At 41.6% G+C, this 20,909-nt stretch overlaps 1 protein-coding gene across 2 annotated transcripts in view; it reads left to right on the top strand.

The window, feature by feature from the left end:
- The window catches only part of CCDC88C (coiled-coil domain containing 88C), a 107,497-nt gene extending 95,590 nt beyond the window's left edge, over positions 1 to 11,907 (top strand). The window contains exons 25-31 of one of the 2 annotated variants that reach the window (XM_074868614.1): positions 504 to 742; positions 4,657 to 4,839; positions 5,164 to 5,232; positions 6,025 to 6,093; positions 6,864 to 7,165; positions 8,142 to 8,357; positions 9,587 to 11,907. In XM_074868614.1, coding sequence (XP_074724715.1) covers positions 504 to 742; positions 4,657 to 4,839; positions 5,164 to 5,232; positions 6,025 to 6,093; positions 6,864 to 7,165; positions 8,142 to 8,357; positions 9,587 to 10,600 — 2,092 coding nt within the window. In that variant the 3' untranslated portion in view covers positions 10,601 to 11,907. The remainder of the gene's footprint in view (positions 1 to 503; positions 743 to 4,656; positions 4,840 to 5,163; positions 5,233 to 6,024; positions 6,094 to 6,863; positions 7,166 to 8,141; positions 8,358 to 9,586) is intronic. The other variant, XM_074868615.1, reaches the window with a different exon arrangement.
- The last annotated feature ends 9,002 nt before the right edge of the window (positions 11,908 to 20,909 follow it).

Here is a 20,909-nt window from a genome sequence, read left to right as displayed (position 1 = left end):
GTCGGAGCTTCCAGAGCTGCTCTTCCAAAGGGAATGTCAGAAAGTCTGTCAGAAAGGACTTTAAAAAATTATATTAGAACAACAAAAAAAGACCCAAGCTCATTCCATCACACACAGTTCTGACTTGATAGCCTGAGCAAAGAGAGGGATTCATCTTTAAAGCAGTTTTCATTTCTTTCCTTCTCAGTCTGTTCCTGTAGTAGAGCTTTTCACACTGTTAAAATGTGGGTCCATATGTGTAGTGTAGGTTTCTAGAAGAGGGAATGGTTGTTTTTCTCACATTTCTCATGCTGAAGAAATATTTCTGTAAAATAATTTTGACTTTGGGAGAGAAATGGATCTCAAGCTCTGTGAAATTCATGCTGCATCTTTCCAGCCAATTAATGACAGAAAACAAATAAGAATGTAGGATGGCTTGATGGCTTTAGCACAGATGTAAACTTCTTCAGGGAGTATTTCTTGTAGCATTTTGTGAATCCCATTCACAAAACCTGCTTTATCAGGAAAAACCACTGGATTGGAGCCAGAGCCTTAGTCAAACTAATCAAGCCAAAGAAGGAGACTACAAGGGAGCGGTTGAAACCAACAGCAGAAAGCCCTCCATGGCATTGTGAATCCCCTGAGACGGTAAACTCTCCATCTGCCTCCCAAAAACTGAAACATCAAGAGACTCAAGATAATACTTCTCAAGGGTCAAACTCTGTGGAAGAGAGAGAGAACACGGGGGGTTCTTCAAACAAAGGTAAGGAATGCCCAGCCTAAATTCATGAGCTGAACAGTATTTTTTGAAAATATTTTAAAAATATCTTTTAATATAAAGGATATGTTAATACTCCATCACATTACATTGTATAGTCCTTTTTTTAGTAAACTAAAAGTTTTAGTAAGCAAAAAATCCCTGAACTAAAAGGCCGAGTAAGCTAGAAGTTTTTGTGTTTTGGTTTGGTTTTAGTTTGGTTTGTTCCTTTTATCTACTTCTCCCTTCAGCTTTTGTATACAGTTTCTTGTTTTGCTTGAATGTATTGCAAGTTACGGAATAAGTTGGTGGAGATACTTCATTTACTGGGGTTTTGCAACAAAGCAGGTTAAAGTTGGACCATACAATACCATGGTTCATTAGCAACTATTCTTCAAATGGGTGATAGCTGGTCTTACAGCCACTGCCAGGAGATGGCGCACATGCAAAAGCAATAACAACAAATGCTAATTGACTGTAATCTAATTATTTTGGTGAATGATACCATGTTTTGACTTAGAATCAAGCTAAGAATTTCTTAATGTAAAATGATTAAATAAATTTTTGAACACTCTTAAGGCAAACATAAGGAAGATGGAATGATTTATTTTTCTGTTTAATTAGTTCATACAGTAAATCAGGCATTCCTAATTATGGGAAATTTAGAAAAAAGCTCCTCAAAATAAGTACTCTGTGATCTTTATTAAAGGTAATATATATCACAAGCTTTGCTTATTCTATTGAGATCACTCAGCTTCTATATATAGATCATTGTCTTCCCAGAACACTTTTCAAGAAGCAGCTTTGAAATTAATCCTTAAATAATAATTCCTGTCTTCCTACTGGGGAGTGTGGGAAACAGAAGGGGAGCAGCTGAGGAGGGTAGAACTGTTGTTATAAACTACTGCAAGTGCCTGCCTGGCCGAAGTTTTTATATTGATTGGGCTTTATTTTTCCCTTTTCCCATTCTATTCTTCAAGGTCGTTGATTCACTTAAATTAAAAATGCATGTCTCAGATCATCCATGTGATTCCCAGAGGTGTTAAGTGTTTAACATGCATCCAGAATTCAACTTGGGAATTTGGTCTTGGGTTTCCACAGAACAAGGCCCTCATGGAGTGCCAGAGATAACAGAAAGTCTCTGGGACTTTATTCTTCTTGATGTTATTTGAAACATGCTTATGTTGAGATGAGCATCAGTGTTAAAGCCTAGAAGACATCTGGGAAGTTTGAGTATATTATCACCAAGTAACATGCACACCTATTTGATTTTACTTTAAGTAAAAACATTTTGGGTGATCTAACAGTGATTTCTTAATGGACTTGCTTATATTTTATGTATACATGTTAATCTATGCATTAATCTTGAGTCAGATTAACTATGCGTTAATCAGTCCTCCAAATATATGTGTTAGTCTTTGTTTAGCTTTTTTTGGTTTTACTGGTTGTGTAGTCTTTAATCTGGTTTAAGACACTTTAAGTTTTATTTACAAGGTTTTCTTTACTTTTTTTCTTCTTTTTGGGATACCTGGGTGATAACAATTTAGCTGCGCATCGCAAAAAGATTGCCTTTTTGAGAAGCAAAATCAAGGATAAAGAAAAGTCTCCTAAGTCTCCATCGAATCATCAGTCTCTCTCTAATCGGCTCCGGTTCTGGTCTTCTTCCGACATCCCATCCTCTCCTAATGAACCTCTTTCTTTCCCGGAATTGGGAGATTTCTAACACCTTCTCTTTAGCATTTATCTTAATTTATTTCTGACAAATATTTTAAACTAAAAAAAAAAAAAAAATCCCATGTGCCTTAAAAGAACACACACCTTAATAGAAACACTCAGCATGTCTTTACAATACTCTTAAGTACAAGCACAGATTAGCGAACATGGACTTAAGTTTTCCTGTAGAAGATGAATCACTATTGCACACTGTGGATCATTTCTTCAATGCAGCACATTTTTAGGGGACCTCATGGCATACAGTTTGCGTATGTATATTGGCTGTGGTGCATGTTATAAGTAAGTGAAGTTGCTATGCGCTTCAATATTTTCTTGCAATCACATACTTGCATCGTGTCCAGTTAAAGTGTTGAACTGATTTGCTGTTGCTATGCTTTCTACAGTGTCGTAGTCCTACTAAAATACAAATCTAATATATAAGTAGTCTCAAATCCTGGAGATTTTTTCAATATTCTGTGCCACTAAATGCTAAAACTGGCAGGTTTTTTAACATCTTTGTCTGCTTTTAAATACTCTAGCTTTGAATATAGAGTGGAAGCTACTGGGAAAATTATTCTCTGCAAAGTGTCTTGACGTTTGCATTCAAACCTGCTGTTTAGCAAGGTTTTACACTTCCAGCTATGAAAATTCATCTTGAATTGAGCTAAAGTTTCAGTTTCTGCTGCTTCAGTTTTGACAGATTTTTTTGGAAGAAGAAAGTAGATTTGTCCTTTTAAGATTGGGAATAACCTTCATCATGGATCCATTGCCCAGAATTCTTGTTGCCTGATAGTCATGACCTGGTGGCTTCTGAAATGAATGTGTGGGTCCAGTCCCCACTCTGGTTAGAGAAACCTATGCAGCACAGGCAGTATGCTACTGGGAGCTTAGCAGAGAGGCCAAAAGATCTCATTTTCCTTCTCACTCTGAGAGTTGACCCTCTGTGACACAACCAGGGACACTGGCACAGTAGCCTGTTACTGCCCATTTTGGGATTTGTAGAGAACATTGGTTTCCAGGGCAGTTAATAGTTCTGACATCTATGGAAGGTGTTAAGTGCATCTACAAATTCAATTAGAAATACAGATTTGCATGCCAAGCTTTAGCCAGTAATTGCCCCTACAGGCATGTCATAAACATCAATTCTGAGAGAAAGTGCCAGGCCTGTGCTATGGAGCCCACGCAGACTGTGGGAGAAAACATTGTTTCTGAAATCAGCTTCCAGGAGTCATCCAAGATGACAGTAACTTGGTCCATTTCTCTAACACAACTTTGCTGTTGCTCTGTGCTTTGAGCTAACTGTCTGTCCATTGTCTCTGCAAGGTGTTTATTTTGACCACTGCCCTCTGCTGTGTTTTCGGCATTTAGTTACTACTAGTTAAGCCAAGTACTCCCTAGAAATATATATAAAACTAGAATCTTGCATCTCATTAAGGGTGTTTCCTACAGTAAATTCTTGAAATTGTTTTTCTATTTTATGTGTGCCTACATTCACATTACAAGAAATGGATTAACCTACCTCATCACTAGGAAAGATGTCTTCAGCTTTCTGAATCAAAATAATATTCTAGCAGGTAGATTTTGTTGTTCTCACGCTAAGATCCCAGGAATTCCGCTTAAAAATCATTGCACCAGAGCATCATAAGAGCAGCAGAGTTTTAATCTTGTAGGGACTGAGCTCTTACCCCACAGCAAAGATCTAAACCTGAAAGCAATTAGCTTAGTGTGTGGATCATGCTAGATAATTTCCAAATCAGCATTATTTCTCTTTGAATAAGAGCGTGACTACTGTCACTCTTTCCTTATTCTATTTTATTACTGAAGCAAGTGCTTATAAAATGTACCTGCAAGGAATAATTTTATGGGAATTTTACACCTCACTTATCTTTTCTGCATTCATGACTTTGCTCCTTTTCTTCTTCCTTTCACAGTAATTGTTGCATGTATAATATCAACCCACCCACTGGCACTAAGCAGCCCTTGTCACTCCCACACTTTACAGAGAGCACACATGATTGAAAAACTGGTGGCAGAAATTTCCTATCCAATACTGAACTGTTTATGGAAAAGCTTGCAAAACTAGCGCCTCTGTTGTGCAGTTTCTTTGTGCCTGCTTGTCATGTTTGTATGGGCAGATAAATACAAATCTCCTAATGCTATTTTTCATTGACTGTATGATTGTATTTATTTACCTCTCTCCCCCTCAGTGCTAATGGACCTAAAGCAGAAGAGGAATTCCCATCACGGAGGCAGCAATGATGATGTTGAAATCTCAGCGGACTCTGTGACAAAACACTGCTGGGTGGAGCTGGGTCCCAGGACTTACTCGACCTCAGCTATTCATCTGCACACTTCCACCCCTATTTCCAGGATCCAAAACAGACCAAAAGGTGGGCAGTGCATTTGATGTACCAGCTGTTAGTACAAGTCAACCTACTCCGTAGTTCCTGCTTGAGTGAAACATGGCTTCTACTGGCATTCAAGTACAAAAACAGAGCACTAGTATTTTCACTCCTACTTTATCTGCTCAGTGGTTTAATTGATCAGATACTGGCTTTCCTCACTCTTGTAATGTCATCAACTTGACAGACCACATTTGGATGTCAGTTCTGTGGTTCCCTGCCCAGTGGTTCACAGCAGTGGTGAGAAGGTGGCTGCTCTTCCAGTGTTGGCTCTATAAAAGCCTCTTGATTGAAGTTTTTTGTTCTTTTCAGGCTATAATTCAGAAGATAATCTATGTGAACAGTCCCCTGAGGTAGAGCTTGCAAGCACCAGACAGCACGGTAAGCTTGTAACATATACGAGTGCTTTAAACCTTTACCTTAAGACTTGTGTCATTGCGTCCACATGAGCTGTCCTGGAGCGTTTTAATTAAACTTAACGTGATAGAATGTAGCAACACAACACCATTTTGGGAATGTGGATCTAAATACTTCTATTTTTCTATTAAGAAGCTTTTAATGGATGTTTTCCCAAAATAAATTTTCAAAACCAGTGCTGACTTTGAGACGAGTTGCCTTGCCCTAGCAACAGACCCTTTAATGCATGTCCTACAGATTTGTTGCTGATTTTTCTGGACAATGTTCAATTCCTTCCATAAGGGAGTGAATCAGCAATAAAAAATATTTGGGGTGTGGAGTGTGGATGCATGGCGGGAATGGTGCAGCAGGAGCACTGCCTGCTTAGAGATTTGTGGAAGACTTAATTTGTAGGCTGGTTACTAGCTCCTTCTAAAGAAACAAACTTGAGAAAGAGACAGCAGCTTATTGTTGAAATTCTTCAGTATTTACATTACTTTGTTTATAGTTGCCGTAAAAGCAAAACCCAGAACATATTTCTTCGTGCAAAAAATAAGTGAGAAGAACAAGATGGATCCTGAATAACTTGAGTTGAAACATGAAAATGGTTTCTACTCTGTCCAGATTTTGGCATCCTGTGTGTATTACATTGTTAATGTTTTCAGAGTGACTTGGTTGCACAGGTCCTATTTTCAGAAGGCAGACTGTAGCCAAGTCTTTTAGAGAATCAGAGGAACTTAAGATCTGTTTGTTCAATGCTTGTTTTGTGTTTTTCAGTGTCCAAGCCAAACAGTTTAGAGAGCAGTAGGAACGCTTCCAGCAGTAGTTCACCTCTCAATTTGAAAGGTAAAGCTTTTACAGCTGAGTTCTGACAAACAGGAAGTGAAATTCCATGAAACTGTGCAAAATGCCGTTTTCCTTCCAATTACATTTGAAGACTGTTGTTTTGAAATTGTAATGATTATGCAATCTGGACGTGGCTGTCTTGGGAATCAAAACTGCTGGCAAGAAGTATTTTTCTAAGATTGATTCTGGCAAGGGGTGGATTTTAAGGCAGGCAGTCTAGTTTTGCTTCAGTCTGACTGGCATCATATCGTGGGAAGTATCAGGCCACTCAGACTTTCTTTACAACAACAGGTGTTCTTACTCCGTACACAGCTTGTGTATGGAATTGGGGTGCTCTGGAGATTTGCTTTTGCTGAAATTGTGCATCCGTGAAGGATGCCAGGTGACCCAGCAGTGTGGAAAAATCCACTTTTTGCTTTTCCACTGCTAGGTTCTGGCTCTCAGATCACACGCAGCCAAGATTGGGAGATCTTCTAGTGGCACAGGGGTGGTAAAGATGCCCCTTTGCTATCTCTGTTATGCCTATACTTTGGACAAGTAGCTGTGTTTGTTTAACACAGGGGCTCAAAGTATGTACTGTGAGACGTTTACCAGTCCTGGTGTTTCGAAGTTCTGACTGTCTTGAGTTCTATGGGAGAAGAAAGTAAGGTCAAAAATGCCATCTAGTCCGTGTGGAAGTGTCCCTGGGTGAAAAAGTTCCTATCTCAGTGAGAAATCTACTGAAATGAGGGAAGAACAATGTCTTTAATGATATTTATGTTTCTCCTCAGGTTCCTTAGATCATATCCATGGTAGAACAGAGAGTCTCAGCAGTGAAGATACGGTGCCAAGCAGAGAGGCACCAGCCTTGCTCCGAGACACCTATCCCTTTCGCTCCGCTTCTGCTGTCTTAAGCCCTAGCAGCAGGCATGAGTTGTCCTCCCACAGAAATGGTTTGATCTCTTATGATATACCTCAGAAGAGTACTCCATCCCAGTCTTACACAGGCAGACAACGGTCTGCCTCACCTGGCAGTGAGATGGTAACTTTGGAAGAGTTCTTGGAAGAGAGCAACAGGCTGTCCTCACCAAGTGTAAGTTAATAGAGCTAGACAGCCCATCTCAGATAACAAAAACTGTTCAAAGCTGATTCAGGGGAATGAGGACATAGAGAAACAAGGAAAGTTCATATGTGTGGAACTTGCAGAGAACTGTTGAATCTTGCAAATTGAATGAAACAGTTCCAACAACTAAGGCAAAATTAACTTTCACACAGCACTCTGCTAGTTTATTCTGGTGTATCAGCTATGGCAAGTCAGGCAGATAATTCACTGCAAGTACTATGTATTGGACTGCTGGGGCTTTCCAATACCAAACACTTGTGGTCAAGGTGTTTTGTATTATATCATCAGTTCTCAGCTCCAAGTATTTTTATTTGTGAACTGATAAGTTTTCTGTGGAATTTTCACCTGCTAAAACTGTAATTAGAAATGAAACCTAACAGTAGTTTTCAACTGAAGTGCAAAATATGCAGTTATTAAAACTGTCTCCTAATCTGAAAATACCATCAGTGCATTTGAGAGAGATTATTTTTCTTGCTGAAGGAAGTTCTTGATGCTTTCACCATGCTGTGTGTTGTATGCTGACTGGCACTGTTCTGTTGGTTCAGTGACTGCAGGAATATGCCACATGCTGAAGTGCTTTGTTGGAAATGATATGTTGATTTTCTAGATAGCATTTGTCTTTTACTGAAGTGAGGCTGTGCAGTATTGAGCATGTTCTTAATATCTTAAGAACAATTCACTGATAGTGTAAGTGAGCAGATGTTTCTGTTTCATGAATGCCTTGGTAACAGTATTGAAATCAACAGAGCTGTACCATTTTATGGCATCAGTAAATTCTGGTCCTTGAATTTTCAGAGCAATATTTAAACATACCTCCTATTCCCTCATTATCCTAAATACAATTCTTAGCTTTTAGAGATGTCTAAAATTTTACTTATTTTTTTGTCTGTAACTACATGACCATGTCTCCATTTTCATTCTTTCTGTCATCCTTGTTCCTTTTCAGCGTCGGCGCAGTTTAAATGAGAGTGAAATGATTTCATTGCACCAATTTCTGTTAGAAGCTGATGCACTGTATCCCTCTTGCTACTCCCTATGTCCTTCCCTCCATCAGGAACCTTCGCAGTCACTTGAATCGGTCCTCAGTCATTCGTGTCTCGACAGCGTGAGGCACAGAACAGGCAGGGGAAATAGGAGATCTACTTCACTGTATATCCCCAGGGTATCCGTTGTTACTGCTATGAAGGCAACAGCTCCCAACTTAACCGCAGCTTTTGCTAGCATATTAATACCTATAGAAGCATACTTGTAACTCTTAGCTGTTATTTTGAAGGCTGCCAGATCACTTGAATTAATTGCTCATAAAGTATTTCTAGTGCTTGTTCATAAACATGCGTGTTTTTGGAGGACTAGTCATTCTGTAATGTTAATGTGCGTAACAGAAGTTTAAAGTGAAGTTAAAAATAACCCTAACGCTTTAACATTTAGTTGAGCATAGAAATCTTCCTGCTGCACTATCACCATTGATGGTGTTCACTTCTAGCAAATGAGTTTTGTGACTGGAAGAAACGTTTGGAATGCTAGTGAAATGAATATATTAAGCTTTAACATACTCCCTAGAGAAGAGTAAAGAAGTAAATTCCATGAGCTTGTTTCAGCACGTTTTTTGTGAAAACAGCATGTTCCATAACTACTCTGAGCATGCCTCGTACTAATAGTCCGATGGCAGCTGATCAAATACCACCGGTTTTGGATTGCATGGACCATCCCCATGAAACATTCATCATATATTTTCTTTTACTGCCAGGTTAATTGTCTGACTTGAAATTTGCAAGTTAATTGTGGACAAGCAATAATTTTGCAATATTTGTAATGATTTTTTGTACATTTCATTATATTGTACATGCAGATTTTAACATGTATAGTATATTGACTGGGAGAGGTGAGGCGAATCTGTGGAGAAGCAATGAAACTTTTTTGTAATGCTAGCACAGCTCCCCGGGATATTCTCTCCTGTTGTATCCCTGAAGTTACAGTAGAGTGTTATCTTGATGAACTGTATTTTGGAAGATGACAGCCCATAACTGATATCTGCTGATACCAATGGCTGTCATTAATATGATACTGATGTTACAGTGACAGTGGCTGATGTGAAAGGAAGGAAAAGAGATACTGCCCAGGTTGTAGGCAAGATGAATTTTTTAAATTTAAGACAATTAATCTGGCAAACAAGGCTGTCATGATCTAATTATGATAAGCATGTTACTCCTTGATTTGGATTTATATCCACTGTAAACATATATATCTTCTGTTCCCCTCTTTAAATCTAAAATCTGTGGTTGTATTTGGGTTGAATTAAGTGGGAAGATTATCTGAACACAAAGCTCTGCATGATTCTTTAAACAAAAAGTGTTGTCATTAATGTGGCCTGTGCATATTTTCTCACACCAGGACACCTCCAGTAACAGAGATGACTTGCTCAGCGATTATTTCAGGAAAGCAAATGAGCCTTCAGCTACTGGGAACCTGCTGGTTCAGCCATCCAGAAAGGAGGCTGCTAAGATGCCCACTAGTCTTGTTGCTCCAGCTGTAAAGATGACTATCGCCAGTGAAGAAGGAAGAACGGCTAAGCCTGGAAATTATATGAAGCCAAACCTCAGACAAGTTGAACCTGAGCCTCTGGCAGACTCTCAGGGTTCCCTTAAGCTTCCTCACACACCACAGCACCAGTCTGCCAGTGGGGTGCGGCAGATGGCACAGCCTCAGCAGCTTGGAACCGTGAGCAGGAGGAGTACGTCTCTGAGCAGGGCATTTAGCTTGGCCTCTGCAGACCTCCTCAGAGCCACTGGCCCGGAGACGTACAGGCAGGAGAGCCCTCAGAAGTCAGCAGCAGACCTGCGTGGAGGCAAGGATGCTGTCAGTCAGACCCTGAGGGCTTCTGTGCCAACGAGCTCCCAGGCAACCTTAAGAGAGAGGCCACAGTCTGCAAAGGTAGCAGGTTCCTTGCAAGGTGTCGATTCCCGCTGTCGGCAGCTTGACGCGCGGCGCCTTTCCCTGGCCCCACCGAAGGATGAGAGGCCGCTCTCCTTCCATCAGTTCTCCGCCTCACCCACTGCATCCAGCAGCAATCTCAATGTGCAGCAACAGGAGCGTGTGAACCCTGGGCAACACTACTCACCCACATCACACACTACCTCTAAAGTCAAACCCAAGCCAGCCCCTCGTACTGGGGAGGTGGCCACGGTGGCCCCTGCCAGAGCTGTTTCCAGCAGCACTGAGGGAAATATTTCTCTCGGGCAAGGCCAGGGTGATGCCCTGCTTACCAAGTGCCAGGGTAAGGTGCCAGAAGGCAGTGCTGGGGCTGTGGAGGAGCCCCTGAGAGGAAGCAGCTCCAGCAGCGCTCCTGGGTCTCCAGACCCCCAGGGGGATCAGCAGACGGTTTGGTATGAGTATGGGTGTGTGTAACCCACAGATGCAGCTAGTAGTATGTGTGTTTGGCATTGCTGACGTTCAGGTGGTATTTGACTAGACACTGTGCCAGGTCTTAAAAGGCATCACCTGCATGCTGCTCTGAGTGTTCTCCAGGTACTGTTTTCTAGTTGGACAAAGTATGATTAAGAGAAACAAGGAGCACAACCCCAGCCTTTCTTTTGACACTGTTGTGCCTAAAACAAAGTGGAAGCCTGACCTAATCTCACAGCAGGCTTGGCAACTGATTCTCACAGGTGCTGAGCATTCCCAACCTCCAGGAGAAGCTTAGCAGGGTCCTCTGTCATTGCTGCAATGTGCACCCCTTCTGTCTGCATTAAAGAAGAGTTTCACAGGTCATGTGTGTGTGCTGAACCCAGCCCCTCCATTGATAAATAACCTACTGAAGAGGTCATGTAAAAGCCAAACTTCTCCCCCAAAGACAGAACCAGACACTTGGCTTGAGTAGTTTAAAGAGAAAGCTGAAGAGCAGAAGTGTGTGGCTTTAGCCATGGATCTGTTAAAATCAATTGTTCTTGCCACAGCCACATTTTATAGAGATAATGTGTAGACTTCCAAGGGTCACATCTTAACCTTCCCCGCTGGGACTGTGTAAACACACAGAGGCCAGTGTAATCACCCTGCTGCCTTCACTATAGCTGCAGCTCCGTGGATCCTTGACTCTGCAAGCCAAGTGGTGCTGCCTTTTGAAAATTGTTTTATCTTTTATACAAACACTGGAACTAATGCAGCCTTTCAGGGTAGATGCCATTTCAATTGCAAAGGTGGCATCTCATGTACAAAAGTGTCTTGTAAGTATGTATATAAGAAGCTCAAGTATTGTATAGGAATGCTGTGTAAATTGTATTATTACATCCTTGTGTGCATGACAGCTCACATCCTAAGCAATATGTGGGATTTTGTCTCTTAGAAATCCTTGTTTATGTCTCCAAGAACTTTGCTCCATATAGAAAGCAAAATAATTTTGTATACATGTGAAAGAAATATACTTTTAAAAATCTATTTATGTGCAAAGAAGTTCCTTGTATGTTTCTGTCCAGAGTGTCATCAGCTGCTTATGTATATATGATCAAATGTGTATCTTTAATTCTATTTCATGTTTGTAAAGCTGTTTTTCTTGCAATAGACTAAATCCTTAAAAAAAATACTTGTTTTGTTGGTTCAGATTTAATCTAGTAAAAGCTAAAACTGATTCTGCTGAGGATGTTTTTGTTATCTAGTATGTAGTAATCACATTCTGGAAACTACAAAATTGTTTATAATAAAGATTAAAATAAAATAGATGGATGTTGTACTTTTTTTTCCTTGGGGGAAAAAAAACAACCCCATGATTCATTGTGCTGGATGAGATCCGTCTGCAATAGCTTTGTGTAAGCCTCAGTATTGATTTACATCTCTATGTGGCAGAGTTGCATTTGTTTTTATAATGTTGCCACAGAAGGCGTATCAGAAATCTTTCCATTTGATTGTAACCTTCTTACTGAAGACTTTAAGAGGATTGATCATGTAAATTAGGTGACCTCCAGGACACTGTGGAATCAGGCCATTAGATTTTTATTCTTCTCTGACCACTTCAGACCGTGCCAAGCATGCTGTCAATTATGGCCAAGCTTCATCTTGTACAATCTGTTTCGTGCTTAACTCTCAGGATGCCTTACAAAAGTGAGAAATTACTCATCTTTGAACATGAAGAGAATGACAAAAGAAATTTTCTGCCTTCTCTGCTATTTTAATGGCAAACCATAGTTTTGCAACAATTTTAAAATTATGTGCTGTACAGCAATTTTAGAACATAGTGTGAGTGTTTTTGGTAAACTGAAATCCTTCCAGAAATTCTCTCTCAACATTGATTCTTGGAGAGATCACTAAAGGTGAGAGGTGTTTCTCCCTTGTTTCAGCTGCTCTGTGGAGGCATGTTGCCCAATTGCCCTGCAAGGCTGGACTGCTGAGGAGTTGATCTGTGTTGCTGTAAATCTGCCTTTACTATAAATACCTGCTCAGTTACACTGTAGCTGTTATTTTCTGAGTTATTTACAATTATTTACTTTCTCAGTTCTAGTGATTTCGAATAAAAATGTACTTAATAGTTACATAGTACCTTTCAGTTACGGGGTAAGTTTAAATACAGATGTCATAACATGAAACAACTGTTGAAGCACGCAATACTGTGGCACTTGGGCTTTCCTGAGAATGTTAAGGAAAATTTTGGTAATAGGTGCCTGTCCTGCTGCATCAGGTGCAGTCATTTTGCAGTCTGCACAATTCATTTAATTGTTTTCAACTCTTCTTTGATAGACACAGTGGCTCCCAGGTTGGCGTGCTCCCACCGTGTGCTGCACCATCAGGTAAGAAACAGGGTGGGTGGGAGAACAAGGCCTGCCTACAGCCAAGGTGCTGCTACTCCTTGCCTTTCTGGGGTGCCTGGAGCAGTAATCGGTAGGCCAAATGGGTGTTCTGGTGTGTCAGAGCTAACACGGGAGAGAAGTCAATCGTGTTTAGAGAGAGTAATCAGCAAATTCTCCCACCTTTGTGCTGATGGAACTGGGCAGGTAGAGCTGCTGTGAGGTGGCAGGAGCTGCCGGGAGAGGTTTTTTTGTGAGGAGAAAAGAGGAGGGGGTAGAGATGCCAATTTCAGGCTTCGCAATTCCTTCCACAAAGAAAAGGGGAACTGCAACAAAATAGCGACTGTTTCAATTTGCACAACTTTGAAGGCTACTGAGACCTGCTGTGCGCGGGCAGGCAGCCTGGCCTGGTGGCTGGGAGTGCAGGCAGCAAGCTGGCGAGCTGGCGAACCACTGGCCACAGCCGTGCGCTGGTACGCCTGGAGCACCAGGGCAAAGGCACCTCTCTGTAGGAGCCCTGGGCTTCAGTGCACCGGCTTTTCCCAGCTCTGCCTGGCAAAGGGCTGTAGGGTGCTGGTATTTCCTGATGTGGGGGGAAGCGCATGTGAAGATAGCTAATTTATGTGTGCTAAATAGCACTGACAGTGGTTCTGGATGTAACACTTCAAGTAACGTTCAGTAATGGAATGTCTCAGTTTGTATATGTGGCTCATTAATTATCAGTTTTCTCCTAAAGGACAGATTTTTGAAGGGGATTCCATCCCAAGGAGTTAGCTAAGTTGCCGATAGGTTTCTGAGAAAGCCAAGAAAGCCATTTCATTCTCTGCTTTTGGCAACACCCACTCCCTGCAGCGTGCTCAAACTCTGAAGTCAGTGAAGCTGTTTGACGCGAGGAAACAAATTTTTCTTAAAATTGCACGCACTGCATGATGATGGTATTTGCTTGAAGTAAAAGATATGGCTGCTGTGGAAACTGCTCCTAGGGAGTTGCATGCTCCACAGAGTATTTCCTTACCAAAAAATCTGAATTCCAGGTCCTTCACAGAGACACCATGGCATGGAAACCTTTTTCCTATTAGATATTCTTCAGCTGTTCCTCAAATCTGGGAGCTAAATGTTAAGTGAACAGACCTTTTCTGATTTCAGTTAATTGAGTGCAGAACTTGAAACCTCCAGAGAAACAATTAAAAAGTAGAATTTACTTTTATTGTAATGAAGTTCCAAGTGTAAGTGCGTTGTAAAAATGGCTAGTACGTAGCTCAGAAAAATGATGCATCAAGGAACACCATGTGGTTGGAAATTATTTCTGATCATCCAGATGTTTGAGGGCATATTAGTTCAGCCAAAGGTAAATTAAGACAGAACATGGAAGAAATGCTCCAGAAATTGTTAGTTCAGTGAAATTACTACAACCTGGATGTAAAGAGATCAACACAATTTTTCTTTTTTTTGGTTAAACATGAACCCATCTGTGCTGCAAACATTTGAATTATGGTTTTGCATTTTTAGATGAAAGGGGGAAAAAATCAGTTGTGGTAAGCTTCACCAAAAAAATTTTTATCCTAACAATTGCTTCTCTGCCCATCAGAGTTGTGGAGTATCGGATCCTGGCAGCACTGGAGATGTTCAAGGCAAGGTGGAAAACTTGGGAATGTTTTTACAAATCACCAGTCCCAGACAGAATTAACCTGACTTAACAGTGCAGAGTGAAATAGTTCAGTTGCTAAAAATAACAAATGGAAGTTATTGTTATGAAGGGTTGCTAGACTGGAGAAATAGACTGGGCTGCAAAGGTCTTATCTTGAAAGCTGGTACTAGAGTCTGCCATAAGAACTAAGAGAGAGTGGTATCAGCTGAAGAGTGGTGAAAAAAGCTATGATTTGCGAGAGTACTGGCAGGAGTTTAAGGTGAGTGGGAGAAGCTATGTCAAGTTTTGCAAAACTATGTGGTGCTTTTCCAGTCACAAGGATTTCTTCAAAAATATGAAGAGAACAGTAGGTAACAGAAAGCTGCTGTTTAAAACCCTCTCAAATGGGAAAGTCCTTAAAAGGCTAACTTGGGTCCTAAAGACAGTGAAATGTGAGTTGATGAACTGTGACACAAAGTTGAGGTTAGTTCAGATTTGAAGGATTGCAAAGAATGCCATTAAAGAGTAATATGGATGAGTGGGCACTCCAGTGGCAGACTACCTGTGCTTACCCCTGCTGAAGATGTGGAAGGGCCAGTTTATTGACTGTTGGTTGGCAGGGGGGGCAGTAGTGGTGGGGAAGTGAAGTCGTTTTTTACTGACAACAGGACAATGCAAATGTGGTTATTCCACAGAAACTAGGAACCTAAAATATGTCCAAAACAAAGCACAGAATGCCATGGAAACTAATGTCAGCTCTATCATTCCCAGATGCTGTGCTGATCAGCTCTAGTTAAAATACTTGCATGTTTTCAACCAAAGACTATCATAACTGAGGATTATGCAGCTCTGATGGTGAGGCTATGCCAAAGTACGTAATGCATGTGTTGCATACCAGAATGAGGAAGAGTAATAGATCTAAGCATTGGCATTAGCCTGTGAAAAGCATGTGTTGCACAAAGGGAAAACAGAAGGAGCCCAGCTCTCTCTTCAGTGAGTGACACCCTATGGTGTGATCTGAAAGTCATGCTAAAGCAAGAGAGTGCTTAGGAAGGGAAAAATGAAGCTATTGGCAAGACTCATTACACCAGGCTCTTAGGGAATCAAATAGATTAATATAATATCATAGTGTTTTAATGCTGTTGATTTATGTTATGAGATAGTTTATGGGAGAGCTAAACAGCCTCTGCCTTAAGAAGACATCATCAGGTAAGATGTAAGAGGCTCTCCTTCCTCCCCAAGATCAGGTGCTGGCTGCCTTTGGGTTCTGGATGGAGCTGGGCTACCACACTAGGAACAGTGGGCACCTCTCCATGTGAAAACCCTGAAATTTACAAGTCAAAGATCACCTCCCTTTTTCAGTGGTTGGCATGCTCCGGAAGTGAGAGACACATTAATGGCAAGTAAAGCACAGTTTGTGTTTGGGAACACACTGCTAAGGAAGAACAAGAGAGTTTGAGAAGGATATTCCAGCTGGAGAAGCACAACTTCCCAGTGGACTGCTGAGGCATCTCTAGAGACTTGCATTGCAGGGAAGAGGGAGTTTTCTGCAAGTAAATGGGAAAGTTTGTCTGTGAAGAACCAAAGTGAGCATTTTGTTGTGCTTCTAGTCTGATTGTTTTACCCTTCGGCAGGGTATTTTGAAAGTTATGGGATGTGGAAGTCTGTGTTCCCTTGCTGCTTTAAATAACTCATTTAAATTATCCCATTTCTTGTTAAACCCATGGAAAATGCTCCCCTACACCTTTGCAAACAGATTTTTTTTCTCTGGTTATCCAAAACTTGGAATTTGCATGTGTGTGCACTGTGAGCCCATAAAATACCTAATCCATTGATGTGTGTGTTCCAGAACCACTGGTTACATGGGAATGTTCTGCTGCAGCATCTCAGCCTTCTACAGAGATGGAAAACTCCCATTCAGTTTGAGAGTGCTCCTGTAGGACCCTTTTGGCTATTTGTGAGTGAAAGTAGAAGAAATATTGAGAGTCAGGGAAATGTCTTTGAAGGGAAAATCTCAGGAACTTTTTTTTAGAACTGCAATCCTCTGAATAAGGATTGCTTGCTCATAGCAGTGCAAAAGCCTATCAGAGTTCAAGAAGCATCTAGATGATGCTCTTAGTCATATGGTTTAGTGTTAAGTAGCCCTGCAAGGAGCAGGGAGTTGGACTTGATTCTTATGGGTCCCTTCCAACTTGAGATATTCTATGATTCTGTGAACAGGCAAATGGAGAAAATAAGCAGGCACAAGCTGTGTGGGATAGACCTTGAGGTGGGCAGAAGTAGGAAATTATGAGCACTTCTGATTTCGCATTTTGAAGGAGCTTGGGAACCACCAGCATGGTGAGGACAGACAGAATTTCCTGCTGGTTACGAGGTGTGGACACACTCCTGTGATGAGCTGCGGTGGTCTTAGCCTGTGTCACCTTGCTGAACTTTAATTTGTGGCAGAAGTTCTCCAGTTTTTCTGAGTTCCCAAAGGTCTTGACAATCTTTTTTTCCTCCTTCCACAAAGTAGCTGCTGAAGGTACCAATTGAGAGCCAGTTTGGTAACCTCTGAGCTAGGAGAGAGTTTATACACACTGAAGGATGCTCTCACAAGGAGGATCCCTGGAAAGGAATAAGGTAAATTGAATTATGAAAACATTGGTACCACAAGCTAGATTACCTGGCCCCAGATTGTATTTCTAGCCCTGCAGAGCCTGGCTGATACCCAGCCAGAGTTGTGCTAACCAACGTGAGATAGAGCTGAGGCACTAACCCACCAAGTCGACTGAAAGGCGCAGCTCACCGGCAGTGGAGGCTGCGAAAGGGGTCCCCTGCGTGTCCTGGCTCTGTGTCGTCTTCCTCTGTGGGATACGACAGTGAGTGGGATAAAAGTCTGGTCAACAGACATTGATAGCAGAAATTAAAGTCTTTAAAATAGTTAAGGATTGGTTACAACTTCGGAGATTCACCATTTGAAGGATGGAAGCTCCTGAATAACCAGTGAGAGACCCCACTGCTTGTGGGTGGCCACAGGCCTCACATATTGTCACGGGTATCAGCAGCCCTTCTTCAGGCCAGTGCTTTTCATCAGTGCTGGCCTTGCCAAAGCCCTCATGCTGCTGGCAGAGCACTGACGCACATGGTGCTCTGCTTAGCAAGCACTTGGGCTCTTCTCCTTTCTTTTGTTTCTTGGGAATAAGAGCTTAGTGCTTTTCTGTTGGCTTGGAAGACAGAAATGAGCTGTTGGCCTTGTGCTGAGTCTAGGGGAATGGGAACCCTTCAGGCTCCGAAGGGAAGCTGGGAAATCCCATTAAGTCAGACACTGAGAGGGAGGAGAGGGGGTCTAACCAGCACAGTGGCAAGGGCAGGGACCTGAAGTTTCTTCTGGAGGTAGAAGGGTGACCTGGATGATTGAGCTTATTTGTGAGATGTATGTTAGGCAATGGCATTTTCCACTGGGAACTCTTGAAGCCAAGCTCACCGCTTGGGACACATTCTGGGCATAAATTCTAGGACATTGGTCCATGCATCTTCACAAAGCACCAGGAGTGCATATCAGAGGACTGCACGTGTGCCTTGCAGAGTGAAAACTGAGACCTGTGGAAAAGGTTAAAAATAACACATGGTACAGTGCAGACTGGGACAAGAACAGAAACAAGAGAAAATAGGATAACAGATAGATAAAGCAAGATGCCTGGACTACAGTGAAATCTGCAGCAGTGTTCCTCTTGCACTAGCAGCTGAAACATGTGAAGCCTTGTGTTGTATAGCCACTCCTCAGTGCAGTGTAAGAGCTGGACCCACAAAGGCTCTAGAGATGGTACCAGGATGGAGGGAAGAGCAGTAGCAAGTCCTTGTTTCTCAGCTCCACAAAATGGGAATGTGGGTGTGGATTATCACTGCAAAAGAGAGAAGTTATTTGTTTTCCTCCTATCCTCATAAAAGTGGGTGCTTGAAAGGATTTAAAACAAACTTCATAGGAAAGCTGACCCTTACAGGCAAAGCATAGATCAGATAATTGGATTTAAATGGAGCCAACACTGCCACAAAGGGCTTCCCCTGGAATACACTTAGAGAGGGATGATGATGACTGAAATGAGATCAACATGAGTGAGCAGAGGTTGGGAAAACATGGTCTGTGAAGAAGACTGAAAAAAATGGGGTTGTTTAGTCTACAAAATGAAAGTTTAAGAGGGACAGCATGATTAATCCTCAGACATTTAAATGATTAACATTGAGAAAGGTAGCAATAGACTGTTTCATGTTCATTCACAGAAGGACAGGAAAAAAATAAATGAATTGGAAACATGGAAGATTAACATTTTTATATTAGTGCAAGCTTTTTAAGAACAAGCCTAGCCAGGGGATGGAGACATTACCAGAGGAGAGGTAGAATCTTCCTCAATGGCAATTTAAGAGAAGAAGCTGAAGTTCTGGAGGAGGTAGTCTAGCTTCCCTTACTGGACCTCAGAGTAAGGAGATGGTCTAGATGACCTCTTTCCAGCTGCATTTCTGTGGCATCTGTGACATTTATAGCACCAGGTTAGCACCGTTCTTTTTGAAGCTTGGTGCTTCTGGTTCTGACACATGCAAGCCCAGAGCTATTCAATTCAGTGGAGTTACTTAATCATCACACACATTCAAATGATTTGACCAAAGCAAGTGAAAAGCAAGAATTGCCACTTGCACTGAGTAATAGCTATTCGTCAGCTTTAATAGCTGCTGCATAATTCACAGAGATAAAAGGCTACAGAAACTGTCATTTCTTTTCATTTCTAGAGTTTTAAATATGGCCCAACATGCAGTTGCTGACTGTGTCTGATGGAGGCTGTGGTCTGCAACAGACACTGTTCTGCCCCTTTGGAAGTGACAAGGGCAGGTGACCACCAAATCCCTTTATTTTAGCGACTTGTTTTACAGCATCTGCATGCCGAGGCAACCAAAATAGAATGACTGGACGAAAGGAAAGCAAATCAGAATTTTTCTGGAGTTTATTTTGACTGCAATTTTTTGAAAAGGAGATTTGTGGAAGTGACTGTTTCTGCTCCACTTGCAAGGCCTGATTTACCAGCTGCACTGGTCAAGTGCTGCCTTTTTAGCACACTCTGATAGACATATATTGTGTCTGATGACCAATCCTCTGGCTCTGCTTTCTGGATAATCTGGTCACCTGTATCTAACATCTGTCTAACACATCTTTGAGCATGTTTGCAGTTCAGCATGACAGAGAATTGCAGCCAGTGTGGGAACTAGGAAGGAGATACTGCCCATGATGTTCCTCCCACCAGTGTCTCTGCTTTCCCTGGCACCCAGAGGGATAATCACTGTCTGTGGGTCTTCTCAGGACTTGTTCCCCATCTGCAGCCTGGACCCTGCAGGAGGTGGAAATGCTTTCCCTGCAGCCACCAATGAGACCTGGATACCAAAGTGATCTCTGCCCCTGGCAGGCTTTTGGGAAAGACAAGTAGTCCAGCATAATGCCCTGTTGCTCCTTATTGAAGAGTAGCGCCCATATTACTAAGGAAGTAACTAGACTTAGTTTTCTTAATATCATCTTTAATAAAGTCTTTAAATCTAATAAGAGCTGTGATATCCAAGGGTATGTAACTGTGGATTAAAAGGCACTGGAACAAATGTTTTACTTTGCTTCCTGAAAGATCCTGCTCTGTGTGATTTTTTAAATATAAGTATTCTTACATAGGTATATAAAAATACATATAAATACTAAATGAGTGCTAAATAAAAAAAAAAAAAAACAAACCAAAAAAAAACAACCAGAGGGGGGAGCATTCCAAGTAGGCCTGATAAATTTGATATAAACCCATCATATTCTTTAGTATTGCACAGGGTGTTCAGCCTCTGGCTGTGCTCCCAGGAGCCTGTGCCTTGCCTGTTCAGGCAGGTATGCTGTCTACATCTCTGCCATCCTCCAAGCAGCATGGTGAGCCTGCAGAGGACCATTCTGTGCTTTTTGCAGCATTTTCTGGCCATTTTTTCTGCTGCATCCCTCCTCAGAAACTCAGAGAGGTCCCTTAACCCCACAGATTATTTTAGATCTCTGATCTGCCGGAGGCCCTGGCAGAGGAAGGGCTCTGCCATCTGGTAGCGTGTCATACCTGAAGAGCCCTTTGCTTGTGTTTGGAATGAGGAGTTATTTTTGATGCTGGTTCTGACGTTAGCCATGGGTACTCCTGGAGTATTTCCAAGTTTTGTAAATGTCATTGTATCCTCTCCCTAGTGTATTTTAGTTTGTTTGGTTTTTTTTTTTCTATTTTGTTTATGCGCTTATGTCACTCTGCTTTCCACCAGGTTGGAATGAAGAACATGTCTC

Source organism: Strix uralensis, chromosome 4, assembly GCF_047716275.1.
Source record: "Strix uralensis isolate ZFMK-TIS-50842 chromosome 4, bStrUra1, whole genome shotgun sequence".
Lineage (NCBI taxonomy): Eukaryota > Metazoa > Chordata > Aves > Strigiformes > Strigidae > Strix > Strix uralensis.
The sequence above is the reverse complement of the archived record's forward strand: the minus strand, read 5'-3'. Positions and strand labels throughout refer to the sequence as shown.